The 18,904-nt window shown below is 52.2% G+C and overlaps 1 protein-coding gene across 1 annotated transcript in view; it reads left to right on the forward strand.

Annotated features, from left to right (window-relative positions):
- The window catches only part of ADARB2 (adenosine deaminase, RNA specific B2 (inactive)), a 184,645-nt gene that overhangs the window by 82,891 nt on the left and 82,850 nt on the right, over positions 1 to 18,904 (forward strand). The window contains exon 3 of the mRNA XM_023511329.1: positions 4,026 to 4,909. Within this exon, the coding sequence (XP_023367097.1) occupies positions 4,026 to 4,909 (884 nt within the window). The remainder of the gene's footprint in view (positions 1 to 4,025; positions 4,910 to 18,904) is intronic.

Consider the following 18,904-nt stretch of genomic DNA (forward strand, 5'->3'; position numbering starts at 1 on the left):
CCATCCCCATCTGGAGTCCCATCCCTACCTGGAGTCCCATCTCCATCCCCACCTGCAGCCCCATCTCCATCCCCACCTGGGGGCTTCATCCCCATTTGTGGTCCTATCCCCTCCTGGAGCCCCTTCCCCACCTGGAGTTCCGTCCTGATCTTGAGTCCCATCCCCTCCTGAGACACATTCTCACCTGGAATCCCTCCTTCACCTTGCACAAGTATAATTAATATCTGTGTGACTGAGAAACCTCGTGGATTAGGGGAAATTAAACTGTTTTCTTAGACTATCCTCTCCTCTATTTCCTGTGTTTTTCTCTCCAAACTAAAAAGAAAAATCATCACAGCATCTTAGAACACAATTCATACAATTTTTAACAAGGAAAGGGCAGGATTGGAGCTTTGCTGCAGAAACATTTCTGGCACAGGAAAGCAGAGAGGGGCAGAGCTGTGCCATCAGGATGCCACTGAGCTTACGGCAGGGGTTCCAGCGGACCCCCATTCAGACCCATGGGGTGCTGGGCAGGCAGGCTGAAGAGGGAGCGAGGAGGGTCCCCGGCATCTGCACACAGGACACACTACTCCCATCTGCAGCACACCATTGGGCATTTGAGAGGGGGCATCAAAGTGTCAGGTGGCCCCTCCGCCTGCCACAAAGAGTTAAGACATGCTGTCGTCCTGCGTGTCTGTCGGTGTTCCCACCATCGTCAGTTGGACTAGGAAGAAACCTCGGCTGGTTGTATCCATGTGGGTTTTTTTCCATTTCTCCATCCAAGTTTCAAAGCAGCAAACACCCTGTGACCAGCCACTTCCAACAACACAACTATTAGCAGTGCTAGAAACTGAAGCTGTTACCCTCCACAAACACACACTCATGGAGTTCAGCGTCAGAACCACACCAAGTATCCACAGTCTCCTCCTGGGACTCTACAGCTGCTGGGCGACACCACATTCCTAAGACAGGTCTGCCCGATGAGCGGTGAGCTCTGAGAGGCTTTCTTCTGCCAGCACCAAGAAGAGATGAGTCAGTACCCTGCCAGTGTTGCCTCTCTGCTGACAGAGAGGTTGGGATTTGACCCCATCCTATGAGGACCACTGTGACCAAGGCTGTTGGACTGCAAAGCCTACCCTGGGCCCTTTAGTTCTGCCAGAGGAGGTGTCCCCACCCACACCTGCTGCTTCCTCCGGATCTTGGGTCCCATCCCCTCCTGAGTCTCACTGGAGGCCCAGTGCCAGGGCCATGCATGTGGTCTTTGAAGGCGGCACCCCTGCCACTGCCTGTGCACCCCATGAGTGCCGGGACCGTGCAGCATCCCACAAACTCCATCCCAGGCCTCCCAGCTCAGTGCCCTTGGAGAACCAGGCTGCCTGCCTTCATCCTGTCCCCAGAGCCCGTGTCATGAAGAAAGGCCGCTCTTCTCTAACACTGGGCTGTTTGGCAGCAGAATAACCTTCACCAGGAACAATATTATCTCTTCAAATGTAGCGTGGCGCACTGGATGGCTGGCTCTGGAGCTCCCGTCTGACCCGAGGACGCATGGTGTCATTATCAGCGATGCGTGCGGGCCCAGCGAGGTCAGTCCCTGATGCAGTCAGGCGTGCATAACGACCAGGCAGAGGACGCCGCCCGCCAGAGAGCCAGCAGCAGAGGGGACATGGACAGACGCCTAGCCATAGGCCTGCACAGGGACCACGGGGTGGTGGGGAGATCCTGCCGTGAGCCCCAGCCTTCGCCTAGTCCCTCCATCTTTGAGGGGCAGCAGCCTATGGCCTCAAACCTAATAAATCCAGGAGAGAGTCTTTCATGTGGAAAACAGAAGTTTATCCACAGCCATAACAACCTAAAATGCGCTCTTTCTCCCCCAGATGCGATCCTCTTAATGCAGTGGACTTTTAAACCCAGTACTGCATTTACTGACACTTCTGTCAAATGAGATAAGGCTCTGGTGGGCTCTGGAGACAGTCACGTGCGGAGGAGCAGAAGGGAAGTCTCACCTGCGTCCTTGCGCAGACGTCCCTGCCTGCGGCGTCCTGCTTGGAGCCTGTGGGCTCCAGCTTCTTTGTGACTGTTCCACACTGCTGCTGTGGTGTTTACCTGGTGGCTCCAAGTCATTTATCTACTTTCTCTCTGACTTCTACCACAGAAGTCCACGTGTAACTCTGTGAAAGTCAGGTGTGCCTGCAGGGCCTCATAGTACCATGTCCATAGGTCTCATTGAAGACCTCTGCAGGTGGGGACATTGTGTCCACATACCACCGAGAGGCACACAGGATGCCCTGCATAGCCAACTGCGAGTAGGTTTCCTTAGGAAGGTGTATTTTCCAGGGGAAGGGACGTGATGCCAGCCCCAGTATGGGGAAGCAGGGGCAGGGGCTGCCCTGTCCCCCTGAGGCTGGCACACTCTCTGTTCCCCTCTGTGCCTCTCTAAATTATCTGCAGTGCTGGTGTGCATGGGGTACACACACATACACACATATGCACACGTGTACACATGCATGTACACACAGTGTTCTGTTGCACTCGGGATCCTTGTACCAGCTAGAACTCTCAAGGGGCTGGTAGGAATCAATGGCTTCCCATCTGAGTTAGTAATGGGACATGTGTGTGAGAGAGACAGAGATAGAGACAGACACAGAGATAGACAAAGACAAAGACAAAGAGACAGAGACACAGAGACAGAAACACAGAGACAGAGAGAGACAAAGACAGAGACAGAGACACAGAGACAGAGACACAGAGACAGAGAGAGACAAAGACAGACAGAGACACAGAGACAGAGAGGAGGCAGGTGCGGGGTCCCTGGAGTGGATGGGGTCCCAGAGTGGGCAGTGTCACTGGAATAGAAGCCTGTCTTGGTTTTCACTCGCCTTCCTCACTAAGCTTAATCAACTCCAGCTTTTGATTTAAAGTGAGAGATATATGACTTTTCCTTTCATTTGAACACTTAGAAATCATCATAGGGTTATTAATTGGCCTAATTTCAAAATATTTCAATTGTGGGGAATAGGGAGGCCCAAGGAGAAGAGGAAAGGGAGCAGTCAGAGCGCAGTGACATCCATCGATTACATTTGCACATGGGCACTCTGTGGGCCCTTAATTGTGTGCCACAGCCACAGCAAAGATCTCTGTCATGTATTCTGAGAATTACCAAAAGGGGACACTCAGAGTGTAGTGACCGAGGCTGCTGGGCATGGCAGTGACAGACCTGGTAGACGCAGATGGCTACCCACCTTCTACCTGGGAGCATGCTCAGTACAGTGAGCACAGTGAGGTGAGTGCCTGCACCTCCAGCACCTCCACCACCTCCAGATGACTTACGACGCCCAGCAGGACGTGAACACTGCATAAATAGGGTGCTGTGTTGTTTAGGGGATCATGATAAAGGGAATAGCCTAAAGTGTTCAGTACAGACACAACCACCCATTTTTCTTAAAATGCTTCTGTTCTGCTGTTGATTGAATTCATGGATACAGAGCCATGGGTGCCAGGGGCCCACTGTGTTTTCCAAAGCAAGCACCAGCCAAATGTGCGAGGGAGGCTGCCCCTCTGCAGGGCCACCCACTGTGCCTGCCCATGGCCATCCCTTCAGGGAGGTTCCAGAGACACTGGCCTTCCCATTTCTGGCTGTGAATGAGGAGGTCAGAAGCTTAATACTCCTTGGTGCTGGGCATTGGGGACACTGGGCACCCCACCTGGCGGTCCCCCAGCATGTGGGAGAATCCCCACAACGAGGGGGACACTCAGACCATCCCCACCACAGGGAAGGCGGCTCTGATCTCTGACACTGTACAGAACTCACAAAAAGGGAAGAGGGGCCTGCCCGTTTGGTTTTGGGGGCCTGGTGACATCACAGGCCACATTTGGAGCAGGGGCAAGAGCAGGCAGGACCCTCCTCTCTCGGGGAATCGTCCTTCCTTCTCCCAGCAGCCTGGACTAGGGTAGGGGGAGCCAGGCTGGTGCCCAGTTCCAGCTTCGCCTCTATCGAGCAGCACGGCCAGTGCCCTGGGTGGTGACCCATCTGTTCTCCCCTCCAGGTACCAGCAGTGCAGAGGTGAAGGAGAACCGGGACGTGGGCAACGTGGCCAACCTGGGCGCCAGGCCGCTTTCCGCAGGAGACCGAGCCCGCGCCGCACCAGGCCTGAAAAGGAAACGGCCCCTGGAGGAGGGGAACGGGGCCCACTTGTGCAAGCTCCAGCTCATCTGGAAGAAGCTCTCGTGGTCCGTGACGCCTAAGAACGCACTGGTCCAGCTGCACGAGCTGAAGCCAGGCCTGCAGTACCGGACAGTGTCGCAGACTGGCCCGGTGCACGCCCCGGTCTTCGCCGTGGCCGTGGAGGTGAACGGGCTCACGTTCGAGGGCACCGGCCCTACCAAGAAGAAGGCCAAGATGCGCGCGGCCGAGCTGGCACTGCGGTCCTTTGTGCAGTTCCCCAACGCCTGCCAGGCGCACCTGGCCCTGGGCGGCTGCCCTAGCCCCAGCACCGACTTCACCTCTGACCAGGCCGACTTCCCGGACACGCTTTTCAAGGAGTTTGAGCCGTCGGCACCGCGCCAGGGCCTGCCAGGCCGGCCCGGGGACGCGGAGCTGCTGTCTTCCGCCTACCGGAGGGGGCGGCTTCTGCGCCGTGCACTGGACCTCGTGGGCCCCACTCCCAGTCCCACCGGCGAGCGCAATCCGGTGGTGCTGCTGAACCAGCTGCGCGCGGGCCTGCGCTACGTGTGCCTGGCAGAGCCGGCCGAGCCCCGCGCGCGCAGCTTCGTCATGGCTGTGAGCGTGGATGGCAGGACGTTCGAGGGCTCAGGCCGCAGCAAGAAGGTGGCCAAGGGCCAGGCCGCGCAGGCTGCCCTGCAGGCGCTCTTCGACATCCAGCTGCCTGGCCACAACCCTAGCAGAAGTAAAGGTCACCTCTTGCCACAGGTGAGAATCCCTGATGCTGCCAGGTGGAGGCCAGCTCGGTGGGGGCGGGCAGCCCCCCCTCCCACCAGCTGCTCCGCGCTTGCCTCCCGGGGCAGTGCCCATGCGCCGACTTAGCCGAGGGAACCGGGAGGCTGTGCCAGCAGCAGGGGAGGCCTCCCGCCTGGTCTCCACAATGCGTGCTTGTCTGCGTGGACAGGGGACAGGGTGGCAGAAGGCTGAGAGGATGGGAATGGTCCCCAGACCTGGTGGGTGGTGACCTGGGTAGGACCCAGAGTCTGGATCCAGGGACACACTGGGGAACCTGAGGGGTGGGTGGGGGTCAGGGCTGGACTTCCTGTCCTCTACTGGACCTCCTGCGTTGGTGCACTCCGCCGCGGGTCTGCCATCTCACCTCTGGCCGCTCAAGAAACCTTTAGCGCTGTCTGCATAGTCAGGAGCTACTCTCTTGCCGTTTTAAAACACCAGTATCCTGCCAAGTCTTGTAATTGCTTATTTATGCAAATTATCTTTTCTCTTATCATTTTGAGAATTGTTTGTGGGCAACACTAATGTAGTGGCTACAGAAAATTATCTTTATTCATTTTGGTATCAATCAAAAAAAACCATTTACATAGTTAAAAAGCACTTAGCCTGGTGCAGGATTCCTGGTGGGTGCTGGGTAATTGTAGGTGATTGCTGTGATCACCGTGGTCGCATCACAACTCCTGGAACAGAGTCCGTGTCTTGCCCAGGGAGGTCCCAGATCTGCTGCAGAATGTGGGTAGCACAGGACTTGAGCTGCTTCGGCTGCTGCTACCCAGAATGCAACGGTTACAGGCCCTCGTCTTGAGTTAAGGGGGGGGAGGGAGCAGGCATTTGTTGTCCACTCACTCGGTGCTCTCCAGACTCTGAGAAGGCCTCGGGCAGACCCCAAGTGCAGGGGGACAGTCGAGGAGACACTGTGCTCAGACGCCCAGTGGGGCCCTTCTCTCACCATCTCTGTCCGCCACACCTTCATTTTTGAGTATTAATTGAAGGGCTAATAATCATTCTAAGGAGAGGTTGGAGGGATTTAGACCATGGTTTCTGTTGGTCTTGCCTTTCAACTTACCCTCAGATATTATAAATACACAGTCCACACAAAGCAGGGCTGGACAGGCCAGCACCAGGGCCTTGTATCTGCTGCGGTGTCCCTGAGCACCTCCCAGGGAGACCGTCTGGGCCCTGATTTCTCGTTCCTACACCTTTATCTCATTTATTTCTCCTCTTTTTCCTCTTTATCCTGTTCCTCAACCATCTGTAGCCAAAATTTGCCATTAACCTCACCTTGGAGGAGCTGGGTGGGATGCATGCCCTCCTGAGGCCGCCCTGACCTTGGGTGTGACCTTGGGCAGGTCCAGGACTGGCTCACATCTCCTGCACCTGCTCTGGAAGATCCCAGAGAGGGGGGTCTGTGAGTGTCCCCCATGGTGGATTTCCACGCATTCTACCTGGCACCAAACCCAGGGTGGCCACACCCTCTGGGCTAGACCTGATACTGTTCTGTTCAGCAGGAAACATCCTCCACTCCTGCCCCTGCCTCACTCCCGTTCCCAGCCCCGTGAGACTTGAGGATGTCATGAATTCCGTCTGTGATGCCTTTTCTTTCATGTTGTCAGCCTGAGCTTGCAGAAGCCAGGCAGTGCCACTGCTGTGTAATAGCCATTTGACCCCAGAGGCAGCACGTCAGCTAGAGCTGAGGCTGCTGAATTGTTTTTCTCTGACATTCCCTAAACACCCGACTGGGTGATGGAGGTAGGGAGGAGGGCCTCATAGGCCACTCTTCAATGGTGGCTGCTGCCACCCGGCACTCATTACCCTCCCCGGCCTGCGCCCCGTGCACCCGGGCTGGGTGGGGCAAGGATAGCCAGGCTCCAGACCAGGCACCATCAGCAGTTTATCAAATGAGCATCCTATCTGGGATGTGGTCTGGATTCAGAGGAGGAAAAAAATCAAAAGAAAAGATTCCCAGCGTCACTGTGAACACTACGTTGCCTCCTGCTCTGCCTCGACCTCCCCCCATGGAACCCCACCCCAACATTCTTCCTGCTGGCCCCACAGCTCAGTGGCTTTGGAGCTTAAGTCCCTGAAGGCCCTGCCCTTCCTGGCCCTTTTCTGTCTGCTGGTTGGCACCCATGTGTGGAGGGTAAGCCAGACATCGTCCCAGGAAAGGGCAGGTCCATTGTCAATGACCACAGGCCCACGTCCATTAGGGAATATGGTAGCAGCCCCTCCTGCTGGAACAACGCGGTCTCTGCAGCTTTGTTACTGACACCAGCATTCAGTGTCCCCTGCCCAGAGTCCCGGGCTCTGTCCTAGCCTGCAGAATGGCAATCCCAGAGTTTGGTACTAAGAGCCTCATGCAGTTTTGATAGAAGCAAAGTAAGATTAATGCTTTTAATTGAAACCTTGGCTGTCAGACATCCTAACGGGAGTTTTCTTCTTTAATTAAAAATCCATTAAAAAGTATCTCCCAAAAAAAAAGTTTCCAGCATGACAGTGGTGGGTAGGGATCTTAACAGTCCACTCTGGGACCTCCTGCACGATCTTAGTGGTTATCCAGGAGGGTCTCAGCCTGCTCTTCCAGCCCCCACGTGGCTGGAGGCTCACTCCTTCAGACACCTGTGCTGCCCCCAGCCCAGCCCAGCCCAACCTCAGAGCCCCAGTAGGGGAGAGTCTTGCTGTCTTGCAGACAACTCTAAGGAAGCAGAACCTCCCCAGCTGCCCTCAGAGACCTACAGCGTGTGTCTGTCTGTGCTCATTGCAATTGTCAAGTAATTCAAAATATCACCTTTCCTGAAAACACCTCGAGTACCTTAAGCAGTAAAGATGACGTGGCATAGACTTGTTTTACTTGTTTACAGTCTGGATTTTGAAAGAGTAAATTTAGAAAGTATGATATTCTCATTAAAAGTGAAGCTGTGACTTCATTGTCTAACTCACACTAATCTCTATACCTGGCAGTGTTTCTCAGACAAGGGCTCACGCACACCTTCAATAAAAGTAAAAATTCAAATAAGAAGGCATGTTTCACAGTATTTAGAAATGAGAATAAAGTTCCCTGTAATTCTGGTAAAGAAAAGCAAAAGTTATCCATGTGCACACAGCTCCAAAAGGGGAGTTTACTGATATGTTTGAGAGTTTCTCTCTTATAGTCAACTACCCCCTTTATTGCCTCATTTTTTAACTTCATGTCGGGTGCGGTGGTTTCCGTGTCTACTAATATCAAGTAGGAGCAGTGGAGGCCCACTTCTCCCTCAGAATGACACAGGGATACCTTGATAAGCCGCTGTGTAAAGGCCAGTTGCTTTGCCCCAGGCCTCCGGAGGTGCGAGCAGGGGAGTTGCACCTGTAGGTCCAGTCCTGACTGTCCCCAGCCCAGCTCACTGAGCTGCAGCAGCTCTGTCCCCCGTTCTCTGCGGCTGTGATTACTAGGAGAGGGAAGACACCATGGGAAGAGATGAGGTAATTGGAGTAGACTTTTTTAAGTTCCAGCACTTCTAGTACCTCTGGGTCAGAGCTCTAGGGAACTAGCTGCAGACCAAGGGCTCATTCTCTGTGAATCATTCTCCCTGGCTGCACTTCAGGAATAACCATTTGCACACATGTGTCCGTCCCTCTCCCCACAACAAGGTGAGCCCCAGCAGCCTCAGGCCACTTTACAGACCATCTCTCTAATCTCCCACTCACTCCAAGTTGTCTTACTCAATAGAAGTGGAATCCTAACTGCTGTAAAGCAAGCTGCTCAGGAAGGTTGCCACAACAAATTAGCAGCAGTAGAGGAGTCCTCAAATCTTAAGGAGACTTAAAAATAAGTAGGTATGGAAATGACGTTCAGCTGATCTTGAAACACCAGCCAGTGTCCACGCTGTTAACCCAAACACACTCCAGAAGGCATCGTGGGCAAGATGATGCCCAGGGGTCCCCTTCCACTCCCAGCTCCAGAAAGGATCAGTGAGGGCTGGCACCACCACACACGCAGCCCCCGCAACTCCAGAATGGCATCTGACCAACACTGGGTGCTTCTCAGGTCCTTCCAGCAGAGACAGGCAACTTTAGATTTCCAAAGATTTTCCTGGAAAGGGCACAGATGTGCATTACCACTCAAGGTGGAGCAAACTGGCTTGTTGTGAGGGCAGCACCAGGTCCACCCAGCCCAGCACCAGGCCCTTCCTGTCACACACCTGTCGACAAACAGTCCCACTCCCATCCCTCCTTCTAACCTCAGCCTTCTCCAAAACGTGATGGGATTTGGTGCGACTTAGTTGCTTTATCTGCCTGGGCTTAATCCTGCCTTTCACACAATCTGATGCCAGGAAGTGGGAGAACAGGCAACATGTCAGGTTGTTAAATAATGATTTGCTTAGCTAGTGAGTAGACAAACCCAAACTATGAATCTCTAAGCCCCACCTGAGATATGTGAACATTGCCATATTCTTTATGAGAAAACATGCAGTTCTGTGACCCGTCATGGGGCAAAGGACATGACCTGAATGGATCCCCAACATCCGACAGGAAGGAGAACTCTTTCTTGGACCCAAAGGCCTGGCTGCAGGGCATCTCCCCAGCTCTGTGGTGAAAGGGAGGGTCGCAGAAGGTTCCCCACAGGTGGTACCACTTTTCTGTGGGTGGAATCTATGCCATGACCCTGGTAGTGGACAGCACCACCGCAATTCAGCTCTGCTCCAGGAGTTTGGGGTGTGAGTCAGCACTGACCATCATTGTTGGATCCCCAGGACTCAAGATGAACAAATCTTATAGACACCACCTCAGTCAGATGGCTCTGCTCCCTCAGGGTCAGCCTCTCAATCGGGTCATCCACACCCCTCTGTGCCCACTGATCGCTTCAGAAGGAGGAATGATTCTCTGGATAATTTTTTCTAAATTAAAAAAAAAAAAGTCTTTGTTATGTTGCAAAAAATGCCTTCCATTGAGACTGAGCCTCATAAGGGGAGGAGTCGCTTGTTTTCGTATTTGCATGAAGGCCTGTGCTGACCCTTCTGGGCAGCCAGGGAGGGTGCAGTGGTTCTTGCTGGCATCACCAAGCCATGGGAACAGGTGTTTGAACTGGGGACTGTGAGTCTGGAAAGAAGCGTGCAATTAAAGTATAATGTGTCGGTGAGGGAGGTCCCTCTGACAAGGAGCGGAGAGCAGAGCTTTTATCACCTATGAGAGACGCAGACATCACACTCCCCCAGAAATTCTTGGTTCTCTCCTGACACCGCAGTGGCTTTTCGTGCAAATCACACACCAAAGTCACTAAGATGGAGGAAAACATGAGGAGGACATGGACTCTGTCCTCTGCCCCAACATTGAGAAACTGTAACAATCAATGCAGAGAAATTGAAAAGTTGTGTTCCGTTTTTGTTGATGGCTTTAATCTTTTGAGGCAACCAGTCAAGATGAACCCACTTCTGTGACACACAGAGCAAGGTTCAGGGTTCCTTCCCTGTCCTGCTCTCCCTCCCTGCGTCTGTCTGTTAACATTCAGCGTGTGTGTGTGTGAGTGTGTGTGTGTGTGTGTATGTGTGTGTGGAGAGAGAGCCACTAAGGATACAGATGTGTAGAGAGACATCTCTCCCTGTTTGTCTCTCTCTCCCTCTGTCTACCTCTCCATTGCTCTCCCTCACACACACAACCACACGCTATTGTGCATGACACACGTGTGTATGTGGATCTGGACTAGAGGGAAAGACTTACACTCACCAGGGGTTTGTGCAAAGGCAGAGGACACACACTGTTCTGTGTGCCCAGGTTGAGACCCACGAAAGGTCTTTTCTTCCGCACATTATTGAATCTCTCTGTAGCTCCGTTTTCTCATCTGCAAAGGTTATTCTCAGAATTATTTATCTGCAACAATCAACTAAGTGCTCAGTGATCCTTGGCTGTTATTATTATCATTGTTATTGTGACATGATTAGAGGTTCAGTTCTTTGCAATTTCCTGTCCCTGCACCAAAGCATGTTAAATGCACTAAAAGGACCCACCTCACCCTGGTTCTGGGCAAGAGTCATTTTCTAACTAAAGAGGAGACATTTGCTTGGATTCACAGGCTGCTTGCAAGAATCTTGCCAGATAAAATAGAGCAATACACTTACATAAAATAAGTATGTGTTATTCATTTGAAATTCAAATTTAACTGGATATTGCTCACTTTTGGCTGAAATGTCAGGCATCCCTCCTCACACCTGGGAAGTGAGGTGCAGGTGAGGCTCCCTCCGGGGGCAGGGTCAGCTCTGACATCTGCAGCTTAACTCAGCAACCTGAGAGCGCACAGAATGGCCACAGACCATCCCAGGGCTGGGCCTCAGTGACTGGGGCTTCTCCTGTTCCTCCTGCATGTGTTACAAGCCCCTTTGGTCCTTCACTTTGCAAATAAACCTTACGGTGAATGATCCGGAGGGTTCCGTGTGTGAAAGCAAGTTAGAGATTGTGACATCCTGAATTCCTAGACTCTCTCTCCGTTAGATGTTATGAACTCTTCCATTCATCTTGGCTGACATCCGCTGCTGATTTCACTTACATGTTAAATTATAAAGGGCTTGATGTAGGGTGGGCCCCAGAAGGAACTTCCTGACAAAAAAGACTCAGGAATCAATTCTTAAAAATGAATGTCACTTCTGTCACACAGAGATCTCAGTATATGACTTAGGGAAAGGATCAAATAGTAAATAGGAACTACAGGGTGTCCCCAATGCTGCCCATGGAAAATCATAGCTAAATGGGCCTTTACACACAAAATATTCATTACAAAATTTTATAAAATATTCTCTAAGTGTCAGCCATCTCTGTAGTTATCTAGGGACCAGCCCTTCTTACCCAATAATACTCAATAATTCTAAAGCTTACTTAGGGACAGAAAGAGGAAAATCTTCTGAATTTTACAGTTGACCTATCTGAATCTAAGTCTCATTTCTCAGAAGCTGCAAGGGCTTGCTTCTCTGGCACTTTGCTTGAGAATTATGCAGGGAACATGGATAAGAAGTGCCTGCCTGTTCCATCTGGAACTGGGACACCTCCCACAAAGGGACTCCAGGAGGGCTTTGTCTACCCCAGTTCTTCCTTCAGACGTGAGTCACCACCTGATCATCCTTCCTGGGTCAGATAAGTGCCCTGGGAATCTTCACTCACTGGGACAAGCTGGGCCTCATCAGGCATCCCAGGCTCTGGTAACTAGACATTGTCAGGGTCTTTGTGAAGTTCTGTCATTTGCCCCAGCATATCCCGGGCAGGTCTGTTCTCTGAAGAGAGCTCTGAGTTGCCTCCAGCAACTGGGTCCTCGGAGTGCTCTTCCCTTCCCTGACAGTCACTGCCTCCCTGGGAAGGTATTCTTGTGCATCCATGAAGCTGGAATTATTCAAGAAGTGTTCTTCCTTTCAGCAGCCCCACCTTGTGGGTTTTGTGGCCATACCCCGTCCTATGGTCCATGCAGGAGAGCAGGTGGTCCCCTGCACACCCAGCCATCCCTGACTTTGCTGGCTGTTCTTCAAATCCTATTTCCATGGAAGAGACACAGATGGCCAAGACAATAGTGAGAGGTCACTTCATTGCCATTACACATCAAAAATTTTTCAGAAAATCACTCCTTAATGAGGCATTGAGAGCTTTGCAGATGCTTAATAATACATTGTACATTTATACAATGTATATACAGTGTATGTTGGTGTTTATGCAACATATATTTATACAATGTATGTACACTGTATGCTGGTATTTATGCAACATAAGTTTATACAATGTATATACAATGTATTCTGGCATTTATGCCATGTGTATTTATACAATGTATATACAATGTATGCTGGTGTTTATGCAACATATATTTATACAATATATATACAATGTATGCTGGTGTTTTATGCAACATAAGTTTATACAATGTATATACAATGTATTCTGGTATTTATGCCATGTGTATTTATACAATGTATATACGATGTATAATATACATTTATACAATAGATTCTGCAAGCTTACTTCCCATTAAAACATTCTTGCTGAAATTTAAGTAAGATTTAACAAATATGTATTTACAGTTAAACCTAAGTGGTCCCAATACTGTTTGGGATCTTCAAATATAGCTAACATGACTGAGCGTTCCCAGCAGCCTGTAAGCCAAGCCGTGTAAGTCATCTCATTACTTTATAGCCACAGCTACAAATGAGGAGGAGGATGCTGACGGCAGTAACGTCAGATACCCACTTGTATCACTAAGTGCTTCATCTCCCCCCTTACATGCACCCCTGAAGTTGGCACTGTCCACGTCCTATTTTACAGATGAGCCATTGAGGCACAGGAAACCTGAGGCCCAGACTCCAGTCTGTGGGGGAGGGGTGGAGCTATGCAGTTTCTGTGGTTCTGAGATGGTGAACAGGTCCTTGGCACACTGGCCTGCTGTGTCCTCCAAACCCCTAGCACATTAAGCTTATGATGGAAACAGAACACTCTTAATTTAAAAAGTAGCTTGTGACTTCAGGAGTGAGAATGAGACAAGCAGTGCCTGTGGTTAGCACCACCCCCAGGAGAACCCAAGGCAGGCAGAGAAGAGCTGAGTGCAGAGCTTGAGCATGTGAGGGGACGGATAGCAGGCAGGGTGAGGACACACCGGGGTGTCTTGTCCCTACAGCTCAGAGGTCCCTACAGGTTGGAGACCCCAGCAGGTCAGAGGCCCCCAGCAAGTGGGAGCCGGGAATGGGGGCCCTGTGGAGGCTGAAGCCAGGGGCAGTCAGAGCTCTGGGGTCAGTCCTACCCATGTGCTGGGCTCCTGCTGACACCCCCATGGAGCAGGGTGTGGGGAACTTGCCCTGGTCCGCAGAGCCTGCAGCCCCACTGGTATGGACAACAGGCATTATAAGGATGGCCAGGCCCCTCCTCTGGGACTCATTACACTGCAAAGGATAGAGATGGCAAAGGAGACAGCAGATGGGCGGGGGGGGGTAGGATATAAATGAACCAGAGAAAGAGAAGAAGGGCATCAGGAAGAGAGGATGAGGAAGAGTACGCCTGGGGTGCCACTCGGCACTTTGTCCCCAAGGACCCCGGAGCACCTGTCCCTTTGTGGCCCCTCTCCTTCACCATCTCACTCGGTGCCCAGGGCTGGTTGGGCTATTTTCCTCTGCACATTCCTCTGCAATTTCACAGGAGCCCAGGGAGGGCTGTGCAGCTGGGTGGGGGTCTCAGACCTCAACACACACCAAAGCTGGGCCCCTCACAGGGAGCAAACCTGACTAGGCTGGCAGGGGCCATGGGTGCCCACGAGCTCGGCCATCCCCAGGGCAGCCCAGGAGGGACCTGTGGACTCAGAGGTGCTATAGGAAGTCAGATTGTAGGGCATGGCCCTGGACTCCTGGTACCCCATCCTGAATCCGCTTTCAACTAAAGCAGCCAATGGTGGTTTCTTTAGAACTGTCTGAGATGGTTTTCTGACAGTTCAGGACTAATAATGGAATGTGCTTCCCGTGAAAAACAATTTCATGCCCATTCCCAGCCCAGCCCCAATACGCAGGTTGCACCCCACACTCTGCACATGTGCTGGGCTCACCTTCTCTATCTCAGTCTGTCTCTTTTCTCCCATTCATTTCCAATTCCCCTGAGACCATTCCATCCCATGTCCTCTGGTCCTGTGTGCACTAGGAATACACTTGGTACTCTATGGCAGAGTGAGTTTCTGTGAGCACTGGTGAACGTTTATGTAGTGCCTGCTGTGTGCCAGGGATACAGGGAGGATCTCGCAGCTAACAGGGGAAGGGCTGAGCTTAGGAACAGCCTCCTGGGCCCCCCACTGAGTGAGTCCTCCTCCCTCCCTCCTAGGCAGGTGACACTGTACCCAGCTGCCCACCCACCGCTGCGGGAGGGACTTGAGCCCTTTCAACTATCAGTGCCTCAGTCCCCTAGAATGGCGTGATAATGAAAGTGGTCACTCCGCAGGACAGTTGGAGAGGGAAACAGGCAGGAACACGTGCGGCGTCTGGAGCAGCTCCAGGTGCGGGTGGGCGCACACACATCTCACTCTTGTTCCAGGCAGCAGCTGTGGTGATGGCATTGGTCAGCAGAAGCACCTGGCTTCTGGGGTCTGATGCAGGGTCTCACCTGGCTGAGAGGTAGAGAGTAAGGCTGGTGGTGTCAGCCAGTCCCTGGGATACCCCAGGCTCCATGTCCTTGTCTGGAAAACAGGGGCTGTGATGGAGCATTGGCTCACGGCTCCCACGTCCTAAGAAAATAAAACCTGGTACGAGATGCCCATATGCCAACATAACACACACAATATGGGCACAATATGCCTCAGCCGCTCACTCGGTAATATTTAGAACAGCAAACACAAGCACGTCGCTGCAGCATCCTCCCACTGGGGCTGCATTGTCCCTCTCCACGGGTGTTTGCCACTAAAACCTGGTTCCCAAACCCAAGGGGACACTAAGGATGCAGGAGGAGGTGGCAATGATGCCTGTGCCCCAGGGGCGTCTGAGAAGGGGCTGGGTAAAACTCAGACCCCTTCCTCCACAGATGCTCGTGGCCTCCCTTTCCCCCTAACACTGAGAGTTGGAGCTGAGCTGAGGATCCAAGTCTGCTCAAACCTGCTTCACTCCAGGGTATTTCATCCCTGCCCCCAGCACCGTCCCAGAACACTTACCAAGACCCAGGTCAGGCCTTTGATAATCGACTCCTGTCCTCATGGCTACATTTATACATAAAACGTGGTGACCGTGCAGGTCCCACAGCTGGAGGGGAGCCCTGTCCATGGCACCATCTGAGGGGCAGGGCTGTGGGGCTGGGAGGGCCAAGCTGGTGCTCCCCGACCTCACACCTGAGCTTCTCACCCTCACGTCCCTTCCACTCTCATCCAAGCATCTCAGAGCCTAATGAGATGCGGAGGGAATAAAGTGGAAGGGGAATGTGTAACAATAGTGCCACAATTAAGCATTTTTAGAATATATTTTTCTAAATTAAGGCACTCAGGGGAATTGTGAATTCATTCAAGGACTCAGAATTAAAGGCGTGCAGAACAGAAGTTGCTATGCAGACACCAAGCGTGACAGGGACCCATTTTTTAACACAGGGCATTTTCCTCCTGATCATGGTTAGAATAAGTGCCACGATCAAAGCCGTCTTCTGCCTGAATTGTGACTCTCCATTTCTCCTGAACCATGTTGCATTTGTGATGATTTCAATAAATGAAAAACATTTAGCAAAGTGACTGTTAAGTTTCAGGGTTTGGGGTAGAGGCTTTAGTCAGTTATCTAAACTGAGGAATGGGAGTGAAAACCCGGGTGCTGGGGCTGCCTGTGGCGTGCGTCCAGCACTACTGCGGGTTTCAGTGCCGGGAAGCAGGCGTGTAACTGCTGAAGACCAGGTCGGAAGGGGTGAGCCGTGCTGCAGCCCAGCTGTGGACACCTCTCCTCCCCACAACAGGGGCACACACTCCATCTGCCCAGGGAGGACCTGGAATGAAGAGCACACACATGGGCTGAGCCACCTGTGGTCTCAGGGAGCTGTGGGTGGGTGGCTCTGCTGGGTTTGGGGACTTAGACTAGGCCAGCTTCCCCTTGCCAGCAGGGCTCCCCAGGGCAACTTTAGAAGCCGAGTGACACAGGTATGTGAATGTGTCCCTGGCCTGTGCTGTCAGCCAATATGACGTCATTTGGGGGCTGGCGATGGTATTGTGAATGACAATTGCCCTGGCCACAAGGTCTGGCATAGAGACCAGAGTTCTCACCATGGTGGTGTCCACACCAGGGAGCAGCATGTCCACGACTACATCCCACTGTCGCTGTATTTCTTGGCCTGGGAGGACGTTATGAGCAGAGCTTGACCACACACAGCAGTGGCCATGTGGAGGAGGCGGGCAGTGGGCAGGTAGGTCCAGGTTTGGTGAGGCCAGGGGCAGGTCTGTGAGCCTGGTCACTCGTGAAACACAGGTGTCGGCCCTGAGGTCCTGGGTACTTGGAGACTCAGGATGCTGGGTGGAAGGTTCCTCATGGTGCTGTTCCAGTAGCCACAGTGGTGTCAGCACCTCTCACCTGACCACCAGTCAGAGCCACCCCTGTGACGGCCCATCTCCTGGAAGGACATCTGCAGACGTCCTTGAGTCTGTGTGGAATTCCCCTTCTGCTGCTGGAAGGGCAGGTGGCATGTGCCTCCCCCCACTGCCTTATTTGACAACCCAACAAAGTGGCCGGGGCAAAGATCTCAACCAAGGCAGGTTTATTAAGCCAAGTTCAAGGACAAACCACAGGCGCATCTGTGACCTGTGCTGTCCAAGGAGGGATGTGGGAGCTGCTTGGTATTTAAGGAGCAAAGTCACATATTAATAGAAGGTAAAAATGGGAGGGGTGGGCAGTGAGGCAAATGTTTACACCCTAGCGAGACTTTATGCAGTACCCAGGAAATCTGCGTTTTATATAGGGTTAGGTAACTGTTGGGGGAGAACAGGGAGTAATGGAAGAATCAGTTATGCAGCTGTCCCTGGCAGGTGGGAGAGAGAACGGCCTCGTCTTGTCTCTGTTCTGCCCCTGGGAAGATAAGGTTGTGGTCCACATTCTTAGTGTGGAACTCAATGACTTTAGTTTGGGGAGCTGGACTCAGCCTGCCAACCCGGAAGTTATGATCTGCATTTCCTTGTTGATGGGGAGGCCAGGTAACAATTTCCTTATAAACGATTCATGGGGCCTGTCAGTGTAGACGCCCAAGGCCGTGAACCCATCCACGGTGATCTGGCTGGAGAGGGGTGTCAGAAACAGCTGTTGTCTAGGAGGGGATTGTGTGACTCGCAGTCCAGGATTGACCCCCCCCCCCCCTTTTGCATAAGGAGCTGGGAAGGGGCTGAGATCTGCATCTTCTCTGCAGCAAGCAGGACGCTCCATCCCATCGTTTTGAGTAAGAGCCTTGGCGTGAAACTGATTATGTTTCAGTCCTGCAGCTGCCAGTGAATTTGTGTGAATTTGAGCAAGTTCTGACCTTTCTCTGTGACTCAAGAGCATTGAGAAAGGGCCATATTAGAGGGCTGTTTGATGATTAAAGGGTCACCTGGCACGGGGTAAGAATTCACACAAAGCCAGATTTGGCGACGCTGCCTTCATGTAGAGTGAGCAGGAGGAAGGGGCAGCCCCTGGGCAGGGGCCTCATTGGCTGGTCACACTTTCCACTGTCTGCTGCAGTTTAGTTTGGGCTAAATTCAGGCCAAAATCTGGCTGAAAGAAAGATGTAACGGTGCTGTGATCAATAGAGCCTGGGATGTGCACATGAGGAGGGCAGAGTGCCCCAGATAAACAAATGATGGTAAAAGCAACGTTCAGCTGTGGGAGGCACGACCGAGGCCATGGGCGGTGGTTCCCTGGTCCACACTGACTAAAGGCAAGAGCCACGTGGCTTCAACCTGTCTGGGGCCAGTGCACAGAGAAGTCCAGAACTGCAGGTGTGACACGCTCCCTGTCCACAGCCAAACTTGGCTAAGCCCAGCCCCTCCTCTCCCAAGAAACTGAGTCAGAATGCAGAAGGGGTGCTACCAGCATAGCTTCCAGTTAAATTTATGTCAAAAGTCAATCATCATTTATTGTTGGAAAGGAATTCCTTTGTAAAAATTCGCACTTGGTCACAGGTGGGTTGGCACTTGTCACAGACATCCATCTCTTGATCTTTCTGAGCTCCCAGGGGAGTTTCAAAGAGCTGGGCCGGAGCAGCCTGGCTCCACTTCCTCCACACGCTATAATTGCCAGCCTGTCATGTTAGAAAGGTTCTCTCCTAAGGGAAGTATAGATTTGAAAATTTTTCAAAGTTTGGTGCGTCCAGGGTAGCCTAGATTGGTTGAGATTTCTGCTTTGTGTGGTTTTGTTTGTCTGTTTCTAATCCGGTTTGCAATCAGAGCAGATGGGAGGATGTGAGAGGTGAGCAGAAAAGTGAAGGCTTTACAGAGGCAGTCGGGGCTCCATCTTCCCTCCTTGAGTGAGTGAACAGTGGACTCTGATCAACTCCTGTGTAACA

Source organism: Otolemur garnettii, unplaced genomic scaffold (assembly GCF_000181295.1).
Source record: "Otolemur garnettii isolate 467f Iridium unplaced genomic scaffold, OtoGar3 scaffold00019, whole genome shotgun sequence".
Lineage (NCBI taxonomy): Eukaryota > Metazoa > Chordata > Mammalia > Primates > Galagidae > Otolemur > Otolemur garnettii.